This window comes from Gadus morhua, chromosome 13, assembly GCF_902167405.1.
Source record: "Gadus morhua chromosome 13, gadMor3.0, whole genome shotgun sequence".
NCBI lineage: Eukaryota > Metazoa > Chordata > Actinopteri > Gadiformes > Gadidae > Gadus > Gadus morhua.
This window is the reverse complement of record NC_044060.1, coordinates 9,244,776-9,262,120: the sequence shown is the minus strand read 5'-3', so window position 1 is coordinate 9,262,120 and position 17,345 is coordinate 9,244,776. Positions and strand designations below refer to the sequence as shown.

Below are 17,345 nucleotides of genomic sequence, written 5' to 3'. Positions count from 1 at the left end.
ACCGATTGGGGTCAGTGTTTCTGCGCTACCCGGGAGGAGGAGCAGGCGAGGGGGGTGATTGTCTGTAATGTGGGTAGGGCTGCTGCTCAGTTTGTTGTTATCTGGGGAGGAAAAGGAGGAGTTGTCCAACAAACTGGGTTTTATTCAGCAGTTATCGAACAAATTGTGTTTTATAAAAAGCTTTCCAACAAACTGTCTTTTATTCAGCAGTCGGCAGCAGCGGTTATCCACCCGACGATAGCTATCAGCCATGCCAGGGATAGAGAAGCTCCCGATAGAGGAGACACTCGATGATAGCCCGCAGGTAGGAGCTAAACACCCAGCTAGCACGCTAACAGAGTCGCCCAGAATCAAAGACTATGCTAAGCTAAGCTATGCTAAGTAGCCTGTTAGCGGTAACTGTCAGATGTGAAGCCAACCAGCCTACTGTTTGTTTTGACTGGTCGATGATCACTCCGAGGTTGGCGTCTGTTGAACCCTTATCTTAATATTTATTTAAACGTTTAGATTTATTTAAAAGTTGTTAATATTGGGTCGGGTCTTTTACCAGATGGAATTTTTCCCCAGTGTCGATTAAATGTACTGACACCAGGTTCGGTTTACTGTTACTTCCTTAGCTGGAAGGCTAGCATCTCCTTGTCCATTCCTACAGGATAATACTTTTCTTTCCCTTGTCTGAGATTAAACGAGATAAATAGTAAAATTGTGGAAAGCAACGGTAGACATTTTCCTGCAAAATTACATCTGTTCTCTGACAGGAGTAGTAGTAGTAACTGCAAAAAGCTAGGTCTGTCTTTACTGTATGGGTTTATGTATTCATTTCATATGTGCAAATATAATATATTTGTAGAAAGAAATGAAAACAACAGTACAACATACATGCCACGCAATTAGTTTTGCCTGACATGCTAAATAAAACAATTAACTACAATATATAGTGTTATGACCTGACTTCTTATTTAGCAACCTCTCTACTGGTAAGTATGTACATTCTATTAAAGTGTCACTTCACAAATGACAGAATAACAAATGAAATACATGAATCAAATATATTGTAGACAGCTCTCCGAGAGCTGGAAGACACATTTCAATACATAATAAAAAAGAGTCAGGAGCATAAAGACATTCACATGGAGACATGAACATAAAGTCATAAACAAAAAGGTGTGAACAAAGCAAGGACAAATAAAGGAGAGGTTTAGAAGTTATACTATTTAGAAGTTAAACAAGGTAGGCGTGGCACTTTATTGGAGAATGAGGTATGGTTTAGTTGTATTGATTTTAAGGTGTGTGTGTGTGTGTGTGTGTGTGTGTGTGTGTGTGTGTGTGTGTGTGTGTGTGTGTGTGTGTGTGTGTGTGTGTGTGTGTGTGTGTGTGCAGACTCGATCTCTGCTGGGGGTGTTTGAGGAAGATGCAGCAGCCATATCCAACTACTCTTCACAACTCTACGACGCCATGCAGCGCATCTACCATGCACAGGTACACTGATAAAAAGACACACACACACACACACACACACACACACACACACACACACACACACACACACACACACACACACACACACACACACAGACTGCTCCAGTTGTTTCTCCTGTGTTACAGAATGAGCTGAGTGCTGCGACTCACCTGACCTCCAAACTCCTACGCGAGTATGATACACAGGTACTGCAATTCTACTACTAGCACTACTACAATACTACTAGTAATACTACAGTACTGTAGTTATACTACTAGTACTACTTAATATACTGCAATACTACTACTAGTGCTACGACATTACTATTACTACTAGTACTATTACTAGTACTACTATAGTATTGAACTACTACGAGCACTAATTCAGATACTGCAATACTACTGCTAGTGCTACTACAATATTATTACTAGTACTCCTATGATACTGCTAGTACTACTACAGGTACTGTGATAAATCTTCTAGTATTACTACAGGAACTGCAATAATACTACAGTACTACAATACTACTACAAAATGTACAGCAATAATACTACATATTCTACAAAATTACTACAATACGGTAGTTCTACTGTAATATTTCTGGTGCTAGGTACTGCTATATCTACTGCTACTGCTACTTTTATATCCCTCAAGTGCAAGCTGAGATTACATGAAACACACACCTATTATGCCGATGCTATTATATCTGGCAATTGCTGAATAAAACGAGTCCCTGGCTGAACCAGTCTGACCAGATATTGTTGTTGTACCTCCAGCGGTTTCCTCTAGGGGGCGATGACGAGGTGATGAGCGCCACACTGCAGCAGTTTGCCAAAGTCATCGATGAGGTGAGGAAACCTTGACCTATAAGAGTTGTCGTCCATGAAACTACATTCATAAGAGACTGCAGTTTGATATATGCTGGTTTTACAGTGGTCAGACAGTCTGTGGGACTGACTCACTCTCTCTCTCTCTCTCTCTCTCTCTCTCTCTCTCTCTCTCTCTCTCCCTCTCCCTCTCCCTCTCTCTCTCCCTCTCTCTAGTTGAGTTCCTCTCATGCAGTTCTCTCGACGCAGCTGGCAGATGCTATGATGTTTCCCATCACACAGTTCAAAGAACGGGACCTTAAGGGTAAACACACACACACACACACACACACACACACACACACACACACACACACACACACACACACACACACACACACACACACACACACACATACACCCAGTCTCTCTCACCCGTCTTTCTCTATCTCTTGTATGTCTCTCAATCATGTGTCTCTCTCCTGTCTGTGTCTCTATGCACATGTTTCTTTCTCCCTTCTGTCTCTTCTGCCCTGTCTGTCCTTCTCTCTCTCTCCCTGTCTCTCTGTCTCTCTCCTGTCTTTCTCCCTCCCCTGTCTTTCTTTCTCCTGTCTTGTCTCTCCAGAAATCCTGACCCTGAAGGAGGTTTTCCAGATCTCAAGTGACGGTGAGTTATCAATACGCTGATCAATAATAGTATTGTGATCGCTAAACAATATTCTGATGTTTGGGCTTTGGAGTTTGTCCAAAGGTATGTACATTTATCCTATCTCCATTCAAAAAAAACTAAAACAACTCTCTGCCTGTCCCTCTCTCTGCCTGTCCCCCTCTCTGCAGATCATGACATGGCTAACAACAGATACAGTCGTCTGTCCAAGAAGAGAGATAATGAAAGGGTATGTCTTTCTTATAATATATACACATTACTTATATATTACCTGTTTGTGGGTGAATACTACAGGTTATAGAGAATGGGTGTATATGTTAGAGTTCTGTGTGGAGGTCATAGAGGATGTGTATGTATTCTACAGGCGAGGTCACAGAGGGTGTGTGTATATATTCTAAGGGTGAGGTCGGAGGTCATAGAGGATGTTTCTATATTCTACAGGTGCGGTTGGAGGTCATAGAGGATGTGTACACAGCCCGTAAGAAGCAGCACCAGACCATGATGCACTACTTCAGTTCCCTCAACGCTCTGCAGTACAAGAAGAAGATCAGCCTCCTGGAGCCACTCTTGGGATACATGCAGGCACAGGTACCTCATGTGGGTCCTATATATAACACGAATATACCATATGAAGTATGTATAACCCGTAACGTGTGTTTGTGTTTGTGTCTGTGTAGAGCAGTTTTTTTAAACTAGGTTCAGAGAACCTGACTCAGCAGTGGGAAGACTTCCTGGCAACAATCGGCACCAGCGTCCAGAAGTACATGCACACACCTCAGACACACACACCTCACACACACACACACACCTGGGCTTAAAGTTATGAAGGGTGCTTCTTAAAAAAGATTTTTCATTCAATGTTTTTCTTTTTTTTAAGATTGGAAAGGGAAAGACCGTCTATAAATCAAATTCGATTTGGGTGTGTCCTATCTTACACTTGATCTGTCTTGACCGGTAAATGCTCCACAAATCTGTTTAGTGGTATTTTAGACCTCTGCTCCAAACCAATTCCTGAAGTTTGGCCTACATGAATTGAATGAAATTCATTTATATTCATCCTTCTGAAACAGCACCGTTCCTTCAATATATAAAGTGGGTCTCCATTAGGGTTCTGTGAGTTAAGAAGGAACGTACAGAGACAGTATGGTGTAAACTTCTGGATACCAGAAACCACACAGTCAGGATCCACTCTATCCCGCATCTTTAAACGGCAGAAACACTTATCTATCAGTCCTTTTTCTCATTTTCAGCAAAAAATGTTAAAGGAGATTCGTCCCGTTCGGCTATTTTGAAATGAAAGAGGCTCCCGTGCCATTTGTAGCTACAGTAGCTGTACTATTTGATAATACAGACCAGCTGTGTGACAAATCTCTTTTATCACTGAAGGAAATTGTTAATGAAATGGGTAGACACAGGAACACTATAAAACCATTGGAACACTGTCGAATGAATTTAAGATAGTAGCCAAGTGTGAAGCATGGGTAGGGAGACTGAGAAGTGCGTGTGTGTGTACGTGTGTAGTGTGCGTAGGGAGATGGAGACAGAGGTGGGCTCCATGCAGCAGACAATCCAGGAGATGGAGGATTCATGTGACCTCCTGTATGTACCCACCGACCCTGACCCCACGCACACGCCCCTCAACCGAAACCTCACCAGGAAACAGGGGTACCTGTATAAACGCATGTAAGACACACACACACACACACACACACACACACACACACACACACACACACACACACACACACACACACACATACACACACACACACACACACACACACACACACACACACCTTAAAACCACCAAGTGCCAAGGCCTACCTTTGTTACATCTTCTAAACCTTTCCTATATTTGTCCTTGCAATATTTATTTTCCTTTGTTTATGAAAATACCTTTGTTGACACATTTATTTGCATTACTTTATGTTCATGCCTCTCTGTTAATGACTTTATGCTCATGACTCTTATTTTTTATCATGCATTGAAGTGTGTAAACCTGGGACCAATTCTTACGTGTAAGCCGTGTGCGTCAGTAAAACAGGTCTGGTGTCGTCGTCGTGGGAGCGGCAGTACTTCTTCACCCAGGGGGGTAACCTGATGGGGCAGAGCCGGGGGGAGGTGGCGGGCGGGCTGCTCATGGATATTGATAACTGCTCCGTCATGGCCGTGGACTCAGACGACCGGCGGTTCTGCTTCCAGATCACCTCCTTCGACGGCAAGAAGTAGGACTTCCTGTTACATCACCAATCCACTCTCTGTCGGGTTCCAGCCCCCTTCCTTGTTCCGTTATTGATCATGTATTGATATCTATTAATAGTAATTATTGATTATCTATTGATAGTAATCGATGATGTATTATTGATAGGTAGTGATTAGTGTTGATAGTTGATGACGTTATATTGATCGTTATTGGTTATTATTGATGATGTACTGATATATATTGATGATGTATTGCTCAGAGTGGCAACGCTGCAGGCGGAAAACAGAAGAGAATGTGAAGAGGTGAGGCATTTTCATACACGTGTTTATGTACGAGACAAATCTATTCAAACAAAATGTTTTATGTTTTTAGGATTAATTCATAACTTATTTATCTTTCTGCGTAGTGGATCTCCACCATCAATAACATCTCCAAGAGGATTTACCTGAGTGAGAACGCAGAGGTCAGAACCCTTTCTTTTTACATATCAATAATGTTCTCACACTGCCATTGGCTGATGAAACCTTACTTCCTATTGGCTGTCCTGTGGCAGGAGCTGGCGGCCAGAGTGAACCAATCAGCACTGGAGGCTGTCACCCCCTCCCCCTCCTTCCAACAGAGACACGAGAGCATGAAGCCTGCTGGGTAATGGTCCCTCTGTCATAATGGACGATTAGAAAATAAAGTAAATATGTAAGTGCAAGGCATACAGTGAGTTTTAGACGACTTACATTGATGGTGCATAATTGCCCAAAAGGATTACATCGTAGCCCGTTTTCACCGATAACGGCTGCAGAGTTCTCCCTCAATACACAAAAAAAAAAAATTGTATCCGCATTAGTCCCGTAGAACCAAATTGATCATGATGAAAAATCCAGAAGTTTTCCTTTAATCAAAGTGTTGTCTGTGACCAGGCCAGAGAATGACTTGTCAGGTCATGAGTCTAAACTTTCCAGGGCTGTGTCACGTATCACTGTGCAGGAATGCCGCAAAACAATACACATATAAAAAATATGTTCCTGGAGGTAAAATAATGAATTGACCTATACAGTGTTAATGGGGTTCTCTCTCTCTCTCTCCCAGGCCCAGTAAAGGGCGTGCGAGCAGCATTAGCTCTGTGGGATCAGAGATCTCTCCCGCCCTCTCTGCCCTCTCGTTCGACGCACTGGTCGCCCCGGAAACGCCCATACAGTTTGACATCATCTGCCCCGCCAACGAGGGGGACGTGGCCCAGACACGGACCCCCACCCATGGCAGGTACGCTCAGCTGGGATTGGCTGATAGATACTGGGTTTTGATTTATACTGATCCATACTGACCAGAGATTGGCTAATATATACTGGTGTGTGTGTGTGTGTGTGTGTGTGTGTGTGTGTGTGTGTGTGTGTGTGTGTGTGTGTGTGTGTGTGTGTGTGTGTTCAGCAGGAGGAGCAACCCATTCGGAGAGTCAGGAGAAATCAGTGAAGAGGAAAACCCAGGTCGGTCTCTCCGTCCGCCAATCGACCTGTCATTAATTAATTCCCATGCTCCGGTCGCAGTGTTACCATGGTGAACGACCTCTGATGAGGATCAGCTTTGCTCGGCGATGTCTCCAGCTTTCCCATCTTAACATGTGTTTGTGTGTGTGTGTGTGTAGACTCAATCCTCCACCAGCTGTTTGTAGTGCGCTTCCTGGGTAGCATGGAGGTGCGTAGCGGGGAGCAGGGTCACGTGACCGGGGACACGGGTCATGTGACCGGGGAGCAGGGTCATGTGATCGGGGAGACGATGCGTCAGATCCTGGCGGCGAGGGCGATCCACAACGTGTTCCGCATGACCGAGTCCCACCTGCTGGTCACCTGCAGCTGCCTCAAGTAACCGTGGCAACCACTCACTACACACTGAGGCAGCTTCTTCGAGTAACCATGGCAACCACTCACTACACATTGAGGCAGCTTCCTCAAGGAACTGTGGCAACGACTCACTACACACTGAGGCAGCTGCCTCAAGTAACCATGAAAACCACTCACTATACACTGAGGCGGCTGCCTCAAGTAACCATACAAATCAATCAATTAGCACTACTGCAGCTGCCTCAAGTAACCCTATAAAAATCTATCAATACACACTACTGCGGTGGCCTCAAGTAACCATAAAAATCTAACAATTAACACTACTGCAGCTGCCTCAAGTAACCATGACAACCACTCACTATACACTGAGGCGGCTGCCTCAAGTAACCATAAAAATCAATCAATTAGCACTACTGCAGCTGCCTCAAGTAACCCTATAAAAATCTATCAATACACACTACTGCGGTGGCCTCAAGTAACCATAAAAATCTATCAATTAACACTACTGCAGCTGCCTCAAGTAACCATAAATATCTATCAATACACACTACTGCGGTGGCCTCAAGTAACCATAAAAATCTATCAATACATACTACTGCTGTGGCCTCAAGTAACCATAAAAATCTATCAATACACACTACTGCTGTGGCCTCAAGTAACAATGGCCGCCGAATGTGTTCTTTTCAGGCTCATTGATCCACAAACACAAGTCACCAGATTGAGGGTAAGAACTGCCTGTCTGCCCGTCTGGCTGTCTGTCTATCTGTATCTCATCACTATAATTTCTCATTTCTCTCTATGGCCCTGTTGACACAAGATAAATATCTAGCTTCTATAACAAATTTTGAAGTTTGATTGTATAAATGATTCGAAAAACTCATGTGGTTACATGCAACCCCCAACACACTCACAACCATCTCAGCCTGTTTACATGAAGGTGCACTTTTCAAGAGATCCTCCATTGATATCTCTACAGGTTTGTGGTTTACACCACACACACATGGTTTGCAAAATCTCAGAGAATGGGCGGAGATTTAGCGAACGTAGTTGAAGAGGGCGTTTTGGGAATCTCTAGTGCTTGTTTGAGACCGATGGGGGTGTCGGTGAGTTCCAAGTTTATAGGCTTTATTGTCCAAAGGTGCGAGCAGGACTGTATGGATGTGTGTAGGTAGGTAGGTAAGTATGATGCTAATGTGTAGCTAGGTGTGATGGGTAGGTAGTTAGGTAGGATGTGGAGGTAGGTAGTTAGCTAGGATGTGTGTGCGGCTAAGGTGTGTGACTAAGGTAGGATGTGTGTGTGGCTAAAGTAGGATGTTTATCTCTTAGTATACGTACACAAGGATTTCAAGGTACAGCTCTCAAGGTGTCCAGTGTCTCTGAACAAAAGGGAAGGGGTGTTGTCACAGGTGATGCTTAAATAGTGTGTGGCAGGGCAGGGAGTAATTAACTGATTGATATGGGCTAATTGGGAAAATGAAGGGGCAAATAAAGGGGCGTAGCTCTTGGTCTGTGGGGTGAGGAGGGAAGCAGTGGTGTTCCAGTTTGCTTTGGATTATTACAATTAGTGCATTGTCTAGGAATCATACAATCATTTGAAAGATGGGCACATTGTGGCAATGTTCCAGATAAAAAGCATATGATGCCTCCTGCCTGTATATTGGTCGACTACCGGTTGTCTTATGAGCTTAGCGTGTGACTTGTCAGTTGTGTACTCGCACAACCGCTCCCGCGTGTTTATACAGAGGACATATCTCTCTGAATCAGGATCTCAGTAAGCTTGTGTAAACAAGGCCTGTGACTCTCCCTCTCATCCAAACCGTTGCTCTCTCTCTGTCTCATCTCTCTCGGCCTCATCACTTTCTATATCCCTCTCTCTCTTCTCTCCATGCCTCATCTCCCTATGTCTCTCGTCCAGTTCCCCCTGCAGAGTGTGCTCCACAGTGCTTCCCATCAGGACAATAAGAGGCTGCTGGGGTTCCTGCTGGACTCCAAAGACCACAGCGGCAGCAGGACTGTCTGCTACATCTTTGAGACCAACAACGATGGAGAGAAGGTAGACTCAACTATATACCAACATAAACTACATAGTAAAGTAATCCAACAATAATGAAGAGAAGAAGAGAAGTATTAGTATAAAGTCTCTTGTTTTACTATAATTAATTGTTATGTTACAGATCTGTGACAGCATCGGTCTAGCCAAGCAGATCGCCTTCCACTCCGACCTGGTGAGTGTTCTGCGTGCCTGTCAGTGTGCCTGTCTGTGTGCCTGCCTGTCTCCCTGCCTGTCTGTCAGTGTATAATGTATGTATATATATTTGTGTGTCTGTGAGTAGGACAAGAAGGAGGCGCGGAAGAGGAAGGAGCAGAATAAGGAGCATGAGAAGAAGGAGGAGGAGCTCAGTAAACAGAGACAGATCGAGAAGGTAACTTTTGAACCCTAACATGTCCTTAGTGGATTTCTAGCTAACGTTTGGCTACAGGTAGCTAGCTTAGGTGAGCATGCCAACAGTTCAGTTCAAGATAAAAGTTGAAACTATATATTCGTTATGATTTTCTCTCTCCCTCTCTCTCTCTCCCTCTCTCTCTCGCTCTCTCGCTCTCTCTCTCTTCCTCTCATTCTATCTCCCTCTCATTCTCTCTCTCAGGATTTGGAAGAGCAGAGTCGGTTGATTGCTGCCTCTAGTCGTCCGGCAAACCCACCCTCCTCTGACGGACAGTTCCTGGTGCTTAGCAACAGCCAATCAGAGGACAGTGATGCAGGGGAGGAGGGGAAGAAGCAGGGTGAATCAGATGCCTGACTTGCTGCCTTAGCCCCACCCACGAAGCATAAATAAGGGACTTTTACTGTCTCTTTCATTTTTGGGACTTTTTTTTGTCGTTTGTGTCAAAATATTTTTCACAAGTATGTTTTGCACAAGATGGACAGAGAGTGTGTGTAAGAGAGTGTATGTTTGTGAGTGTGTGTGTGTAGTGGTTAACTCAACTAAACTTAGAATCTAACGTTTGAACCCTAGATGGCTTCCGGTCCAGAACCCAGAACCAGAACACGGCCAACTACTTTTTGAGTTACTGATTTAAGCCCCTGATCACCGCCAGCACATGGGTGGGGCAGGGCTACATGTGGAGGTGGCTTACTGGCATGTTTGTATCATAATATCATGTTATTATACTATCATGTTATTATACTAATATTTGACACCCGGTTGTTATCACAGCCAGATCACAAACCATAGTTTACTGTAAATATGACTTGTATGTCTTAAACCAATAAAGCACTAAATCTGCTCGACTATGACTCTATATACATCTGTGTGTGTGTGGGTGTGTGCGTTCACGTGTTTGGGGGGTGTTAGTGACCATAACACTGGTCTCTTAAAAACCCTTACTCTTACAGGTACTAACTTCAATAAAATAAAATATTTTTTTTATTTTAATCATGCCCAAAATGTTGTGAAAAACTGAAGAAATTAAATATTTCAATTTAACTGGGTACCTGTGGCTTATAAAAAATAATTGTTTGGTTACCATCAGTTATTTTATGCAATCAAATGATTTTACATTTTGTGTTATGTTAGTTTTGGAAGATAAATCATATCTGCTAAATGATAAATGTCATAGAACTAGCAAGGACATTTGGCTACACTGCCCTACAAGGGCAAACAGGCAAATCCAAAAATGTTGTGTTATGACTCAAAATGTACTTTTTCCATGTATGTCTTACCTTGTGACAAAGAACCTTGCCATAATCTTCCTGATTTGGACCATAAACAATTACAAGGAATTTTATGTAAAAACAAAATATCTGAATGAAACACGAGTAACTGCAATCTGCTTTTGTATTGCCTGCGTAGCCATTTTTGGGGTCATAGGTCAAGTGTTTTTAGGACGTTCTGTTTATTCATCAAATAGGGTAGCATAACAGTCAAAGGTAATTTGCTTTCATTCATTCAAAATGCATGAATAGGGCCTTTTGTTAGGGTTAGGGCTCAAAATATCAAGTGCTTAAACAACAATCATATTAAATACATTTCCTGAGCAGCAAACATGCTGCTGAAATGCTATTCATTAGTAGTTCAACCACACCTTCTACATATACCTTAAAGACCTGTCATCAGCTTCGGGATCATTGGGTATCCTAATTGGTATCGAGGGGAGCAGCAGCATATGCACGTCCATCACATTGGTTCCGGTTAATCCCGGCGAGAGAAGACGGTGGCCGCCGGAGACCTTGGAGAGGAACGTGAAGGAATCGTTGTCCTTCAGCGTGCCCTCAACGTCCAGCCCTTGTGCCCGCGCCTCTTCCCACAGGCCTCCGTCGGTGATGGCGCCGGCGGCGTCCGTTGGGCCGTCCTGCCCGTCGGTCCCTCCGCTCAGAAACATGGGGCCCTTGGGTGGTAGCTCCATCCCCCTCAGCTCCAGTCCAACGCGCAACGCCAGCTCCTGGTTGCGGCCACCGCGCCCCTTCCCCGTCAGCTCCACGGTGGGCTCCCCCCCGGCCAGCAGGCAGGTGGCCCCCCAGCCCTCCTTCCGCCCCTCGTCCAGGACCTGCATGGTGCGGCACAGGTCCCAGCTCTCCACCCCGACCTCGGGCCCCAGCCGCAGCATCTCGGCCGCCAGCTCCGGGGCCGGCTCTTCGCGGGAGGAGGCGAAGCGCGCCAGCAGGCCGTAAAGACGAGAGACCGCCTTGACGTCGCCGCACACGTCGCCCGACAGAACCACGGGCCGGAAGCCCAGCTCCCGGGCGCGGCGACCCGCGGATTTCAGGGCGATGCTGTTGGAGCCGATGACCGTGTTGAGCACGCCTCCCTTCCCCGCGGATTCCTCCTTAATGTTCTCCCAACGGGGGCTGCCTCGCCCGAGGACTTCCTTCACCGAGGCGGGGAGGGAGTCCGACAGCTTGTAGCTCTGTAGGATGGAGATGACCTCCTCAGGCCACACGTCGGTCCTCACCGTGGGGCCGCTGGCGATCAGATCCAGCGGGTCACCGATGACATCAGACAGGATCAATGCGACCACCTGGGAGGAAAAGCGGAGACGATTGATTTGATTCTGTCAGGAGAGGGTTTACAGTTTATTTATAACCAGCACTCCATTGCTTAAAGAACCATTACCTGAGCAGGGTGCGCCACATGGGCCAGTCCCCCACCCTTCAGTAAGGAGAGGGCCCGTCGCACTGTGTTCAGCTCCTGAATAGTGGCACCGGCCCCGGCCAGCCTCCGGGTCACGTCATGCTTCTCTTCTAGCGAGATGGGTGGAATGGGGGCAGGCAAGAGTGCGGAGCCCCCACCTGCAAGACATGTGAAAGCACGGCGTGAAAGCAATACCCTGCCAACTGCGATCCTGGATTATCTGTTTGGTGTTGGGTATTTACCCTACCCGAGATCAGTACGAGCAGCAGGTCTTTCTCCGTCAGCTCACTGGCTAACTGCTTGATGCACTGAGCTGCATGCTGGGCATCGCCATCAGGCAGATTGTGTTTAGCTCCTTCCATCACTTTGATGCGACTATTGTCTTTTAACAGCATCTGACTGGAATAGACACAGGGGTCCCATTACATCTGAACTCTGTTTGTGTTGTTACCTCATGCACTGTGTGATACCGTCTGATAGCTGAACTGTCTACAAAGGGAACGGAGCAGGGCTTCTGCCTACCTCTTTCCATGACACCGTAAGGTCTCTTGAATCCCGTGCGGCACGCTAATCACTCCCTTCACCAGGTGGTCGCCGGCGATCCGCTCTGCCTCGGCGGCCATGCCCAGCACGGCCTTCCCGAAGCCCACCAGGTGCAGGTTGTTCCGGAGGGCGAAGGTGCGGCCGTCGATGACCAACGAGTCATCCTTCCGCTCTACGCCTCGCCGCACGACCGCGTCCGGCTGCACCGCTTCCACCGCTGTGGCGAACAGCTCCCGCGCCCGCGCCTCCAGGGACATCCGGCAGACGACTGTCCTCCTCACACCGGTGAGGGTCACCAACGTTTGGGAGTGGAGCAGCGAGAGAATACGCGCCATGGGCTGTTGCAAAGGTTGATGCTGGAAGCACAAAAAGGCAGGGGTTGTAAGAGCAATTCCTAAAAAAAAGGAAAAAAAAGGTTAACAAAACAATGCTTTGGTTTAAATAAAGTGGAGACTTCTAATGTTTAGCAATGCTTCCTTGCTGGAGGTTAGTACAATGTCTTAATTCCTACCTGTGTAGATAAAGAAAAGGGGATTTGATCGAAGGAAAAGTGCGCTCGGAGAGCTGGCACCGCAAAAAGCACATTGGTCAGTGTTTCACAAATCTGGCTGGAGATTGTGAAGAGCTGGATGTGTACCCAATGTGTAATGATTGACCTGGCTTGTCCATAGTGCATATATAACGATTACCCAGTTGATCTCAGTGAAAATATGTATTTTTATCTAGTCAAGCAGATCAACAAGCAGCTCAACAATCAGCAAAGGAGGCATATAGTATACAAGTGGTGTCACCAGATATGTGAACCAGTTGTAGCCTATCATTACAACACAAAGAGATAATGCACAATTCATTTTTCACGTTATTGACCCTTGGTAGATAACGTGTCATCATAAACGCCAATGGTTTTGTGGAAAAAATGTTATGGACAGTTAATTGATCGAAGAGGGACTAAAGTGAAAGGCCACTTGAAAACACCCCAAAATAACCTTTTCCAAAGGTAAAAGGGCATACAATGTCTCAATCAATTGTGTGTTGTTCAACAACAGCATTATAAAGCCATGACAGCCATACAACTTTTTTAAATTATAACTAGCACATCGTTTACAAAATGTCGATATGCTAAATTCTTCACGTTATTGACTGTCAAACAAACAGCCACAGAAACATATTGGTTTTTTGTCAACAACCTCGTTGCTAATTTACCATTTTGTGGACATGTTGAATTTGTAGTCTTTGCAGCGCTGACCGTATACATTAACACTTTAAGATAGGGACGGGTGCTGGTGCTGGTGGGGTTTTTCTATCGCGAGATCTTATTATGTTTTCACGACACTGCGCATGTTCCCTAAATATGCGCCTAACATACGTAGAGGTAAAGAGGCGGTTCCATTGCCTTCCCGTGTATGCATGTATCACAGGCGGGCTTTTCTTACAGTTTTTGAATTATCATTCTAAATAAGAAACAATACATCACGGTGTTTTTATATATTTGCAATAATAAGTACCGTTCCACTGTACGCAGTTTACAGTAGATCGAGGGTTTGCGTCCCTCCCCAACCACACAGAGGCCATCATGAAGCTAACGGACAATGTGCTACGAAGCTTCAGGGTGGCGAAGGTGTTCCGGGAAAACTCAGACAAAATCAATTGCTTTGACTTCAGTTCCAACGGGGAAACCATTATTTCCAGTAGTGACGATGACTCTCTCGTCTTATACGACTGCCAAGAGGGAAAGTAAGAACGATGATTCCTATAATACGTAGCTATTAGTCTTGTTAGCCAGTTAGCAGGTCCACAGTAGCCTCCTGGGCCTGCTGCGCTGCAGAGCGACCCCGCTCTCGCGTAATCCCTATGCCGCTCTTTAGGTGGGGGCAGCCGGATGAGTGTGTGCACTGGCACTGCTGCCTTTTCACGTTGAAGTCAGCGCCATTATTCGAATGTTTGAATTAATATATGAGCGCTTAATGGCTTGCGTGGAAACTATCTCAAAGGATTGTCTGAAATTATTGTAACAATATGTAAGAAATATTTCTGATGACCGATTTTCCTAAACATTGATCTGCAGGCCAAAGAGAACACTCTACAGTAAAAAGTACGGAGTCGATCTCATCAGGTATACACATGCAGCCAACACTGTGGTCTACAGTTCCAATAAAATTGATGGTACGTATTCCACTCTACTTACTTCCGTCGTTATTGCTTGTGCATGGCGTTTTGAATGCATTAACGTTACTGTAAGACCACAAATGAACGATATAAAAAAAAATCACGTCTGGAGGACCTACTGCTCACTTTGGTCTGAGGTAGTTGTTTGTACAGTTTGAGGGTCCATGATTCTGCCCCATACAGGAGCTAACTGTACAAGTGACTGCCTTGCCCAAGGCTGTGCCTGCCCATCTCAACTGTCCATCAATGCATCCATGCCTATCAACCCCTGGTTATGAGTGACACGTTTTGTAATTTGAACTACAACATTTGCATGTATTAATGTGATTTCTTTTGGCGATACTGCAGGCATAGAACATGTAGTGGTGTTCTAAAAGTATAATTTCCTTGCATTGAAAGGATATCTTAAAGATACCTTTTTTAATTACGATTGCTTCAGCTCATATATTAGAGCATCAATCAGTCAGTTGTGATCATTAATCCACTTGTGGTGTGTGGTCTTATTGAAACATAATCCTGTTGTCACTTTATTTCATAGACACGATTCGGTACCTATCCCTTCATGACAACAAATACATCCGCTACTTCCCTGGCCACAGCAAAAGGTACTTGGCTGACTCTGATTTAGAATGGTCTGGGTGGATAAATCCCGGCCGGAAAATACATTGTTGAATTGATTCCAGAGCTCATTCTAGACGTTTTTTTGTTTGTTTTTGTTTTCAGGGTAACATCCCTCTCCATGTCTCCTGTGGACGACACGTTCATCTCCGGCTCGTTAGATAAAACCATCCGACTGTGGGATCTGCGGTCGCCCAACTGCCAGGCAAGTCCCAGGTCATGCGTGTCACAATGTGTTAATTATCGCGGTCGATGCTGCGGCTCGATGACGTACGGAGTGGGGTCTGACGTTGCGCTGTGCGTCCCACCCAGGGCCTGATGCACCTGCAGGGGAAGCCGGTGTGCTCCTTCGATCCAGAGGGTCTCATCTTCGCCGCTGGGATTAACTCTGAGATGGTGAAGCTGTACGACCTGCGGTCCTTCGACAAGGTGAGAGGTGCGGGAAGCATGCACACAAGTTATGTATGCAAACGGCGTGAAACGGGACAACAAAGTACAAGCGTGCATCGTCCATTTCGTTCACTTTACTGACCAATCCTCTCTCTCGCAGGGTCCCTTCGCAACCTTTAAGCTCCAATACGATCGCACGTGTGAGTGGACGGGACTCAAGTTCAGCAATGACGGGAAGCTCATTCTTCTTTCCACTAACGGGGGGGCCGTCCGGCTCCTGGATGCCTTCAAGGGCGCCGTGCTTCATTCCTTTGGGGTAAGAAGTCGTTCGTCTTCATGGACGCTTTCAATCCGAGCAGGAAGGTGCAGAACCTCTTGCTATTTGATTTCAAATATGTACTAACAAACGGCCCATAGAGGCACGGGTGGTCGGGTGATAGGATGGCATGCACCTTGATATGTATGCTAGATATGTATGTTTAAGTTAGGGGATTTAGACCATGGTCCAGTAATAGGCCCACAGGGTCAAGCGTTGACCATAAAATTCAAGTGTACTCGCATTCATTAAATTGTATAAATTGTGAAACTGCCCACAAATAATCTTTTGAAGTTAGGGAGAAGTCTGCCTGTGAAAATACATATGTAACTGCTGTTAAAGTTCTATTGGCTGAGTTTGGCTTATGTTGTTGTATTTTGTTTCTCAGGGATACAACAACAGTAAAGGTGTCGCGTTGGAAGCATCGTTCACTCCTGATTCTCAGTTTATTATGATCGGTAAGTCCAAGACATGCTTTCTTATGTCGGACGGGGCTTGTCAAATGTATTCATATTTTTCTCTGTGCATGATACAGGTTCCACCGCTACCAGTGTTTGACCTGCCATACCGCCTTTATTCTTCATGACTCAGTCTGATTATGTAGATCATGTTTTGCCTCACATGTACACATGTCGTTTCCATAGGGATGGAGATGCTTGAAATCGGGTTCATAGATTTCTCAATAGTTTTTTGGTTGTTCTCTGTAACCTTATGAATAGGCTCTGAGGATGGAAAGATCCACGTGTGGAATGCCGAGAGTGGTTTGAAGGTGGCGTTACTGGACGGCAAACACACAGGGCCTGTCACCTGCCTGCAGTTCAACCCCAAGTTCATGACATTTGCAAGTGCCTGTTCTAACATGGTAAGGCTAATCCTGACACCAAGAATTTGTGGTCTGGTCCGAAAAAAATGCGTGCCCCATGCTAACCCTGTTTGTATTCCACCAGGCGTTCTGGCTCCCAACCATCGATGACTGAGGAGAGGGTAGCTACCAAGTTGTGCTGTTTGGCCGCAGGAAAGAAAAATGCAAAGTCCCTGCTCTCCCAGCAGTTTTTATTTGTTTGATTGTTTTACACACCTTTTGTGTGTGAAAATGTCCTATTGTAAATAAGTAGATCGCAGAAATATAAATGTCTCCCGATTCTTTTGTTTTATACTGTAATTTAACATTAAATGTTGTTTCTATGATGATGGCTTTGTTTGGCTCATTTCGACG

General features: G+C 45.3%; 3 protein-coding genes across 6 annotated transcripts; 2 read left to right on the top strand and 1 right to left on the bottom strand.

The window, feature by feature from the left end:
• The first annotated feature begins 31 nt into the window (after positions 1-31).
• Positions 32-10,256, top strand: appl1 (adaptor protein, phosphotyrosine interaction, PH domain and leucine zipper containing 1). 2 transcript variants are annotated; one of them, XM_030374530.1, is made up of 22 exons: positions 32-304; positions 1,381-1,479; positions 1,606-1,665; positions 2,236-2,307; positions 2,503-2,590; positions 2,891-2,932; positions 3,103-3,161; positions 3,374-3,520; positions 3,610-3,692; positions 4,454-4,615; positions 4,969-5,157; positions 5,395-5,437; positions 5,542-5,598; positions 5,689-5,780; positions 6,219-6,392; positions 6,561-6,613; positions 6,772-6,988; positions 7,655-7,691; positions 8,883-9,020; positions 9,142-9,192; positions 9,301-9,390; positions 9,613-10,256. In XM_030374530.1, exons 1-22 carry the CDS (start codon positions 251-253, stop codon positions 9,763-9,765), a joined length of 2,160 nt encoding a protein of 719 aa, XP_030230390.1. In that variant the 5' UTR covers positions 32-250; the 3' UTR covers positions 9,766-10,256. The 2 variants fall into 2 exon arrangements, with proteins under 2 accessions (XP_030230390.1, XP_030230389.1); XM_030374529.1 differs by having other exon boundaries at positions 6,558-6,613.
• A 581-nt stretch (positions 10,257-10,837) lies between these two features.
• glyctk (glycerate kinase) lies at positions 10,838-13,948 on the bottom strand. Of its 3 annotated transcripts, none has more exons than XM_030374532.1 (5): positions 13,843-13,948; positions 12,619-12,995; positions 12,344-12,495; positions 12,079-12,254; positions 10,838-11,983 (listed from the first exon to the last, which is right to left on the bottom strand). In XM_030374532.1, the coding sequence occupies exons 1-5, from the start codon at positions 13,843-13,845 to the stop codon at positions 11,054-11,056; spliced, it is 1,638 nt and encodes a 545-aa protein (XP_030230392.1). In that variant the 5' UTR covers positions 13,846-13,948; the 3' UTR covers positions 10,838-11,053. The 3 variants fall into 3 exon arrangements, with proteins under 3 accessions (XP_030230392.1, XP_030230393.1, XP_030230391.1); XM_030374533.1 differs by lacking the exon at positions 13,843-13,948 and adding an exon at positions 13,151-13,284 and having other exon boundaries at positions 12,619-13,033; XM_030374531.1 differs by lacking the exon at positions 13,843-13,948 and adding an exon at positions 13,151-13,280.
• Positions 13,949-14,001: 53 nt separating this feature from the next.
• wdr82 (WD repeat domain 82) lies at positions 14,002-17,320 on the top strand. The gene is made up of 9 exons (XM_030374545.1): positions 14,002-14,373; positions 14,705-14,802; positions 15,344-15,410; positions 15,529-15,628; positions 15,736-15,852; positions 15,974-16,129; positions 16,518-16,587; positions 16,849-16,991; positions 17,077-17,320. Exons 1-9 carry the CDS (start codon positions 14,213-14,215, stop codon positions 17,104-17,106), a joined length of 942 nt encoding a protein of 313 aa, XP_030230405.1. The 5' UTR covers positions 14,002-14,212; the 3' UTR covers positions 17,107-17,320.
• The last annotated feature ends 25 nt before the right edge of the window (positions 17,321-17,345 follow it).

Excerpts from the sequence above, each read along its gene's own strand:
- appl1 (XM_030374529.1), top strand. The coding sequence starts at position 251 with ATGCCAGGGATAGAGAAGCTCCCGATAGAGGAGACACTCGATGATAGC. Across the intron at positions 1,666-2,235 it reads TACGCGAGTATGATACACAG|CGGTTTCCTCTAGGGGGCGA; the intron begins GTACTGCAATTC and ends TTGTACCTCCAG. Across the intron at positions 9,193-9,300 it reads TCGCCTTCCACTCCGACCTG|GACAAGAAGGAGGCGCGGAA; the intron begins GTGAGTGTTCTG and ends GTCTGTGAGTAG.
- glyctk (XM_030374532.1), bottom strand. Across the intron at positions 12,496-12,618 it reads TTACGGTGTCATGGAAAGAG|TCAGATGCTGTTAAAAGACA; the intron begins GTAGGCAGAAGC and ends TGTCTATTCCAG. Across the intron at positions 12,255-12,343 it reads GCTGCTCGTACTGATCTCGG|GTGGGGGCTCCGCACTCTTG; the intron begins GTAGGGTAAATA and ends CATGTCTTGCAG.
- wdr82 (XM_030374545.1), top strand. The coding sequence starts at position 14,213 with ATGAAGCTAACGGACAATGTGCTACGAAGCTTCAGGGTGGCGAAGGTG. Across the intron at positions 15,629-15,735 it reads TGCGGTCGCCCAACTGCCAG|GGCCTGATGCACCTGCAGGG; the intron begins GCAAGTCCCAGG and ends CGTCCCACCCAG. Across the intron at positions 16,992-17,076 it reads CAAGTGCCTGTTCTAACATG|GCGTTCTGGCTCCCAACCAT; the intron begins GTAAGGCTAATC and ends GTATTCCACCAG.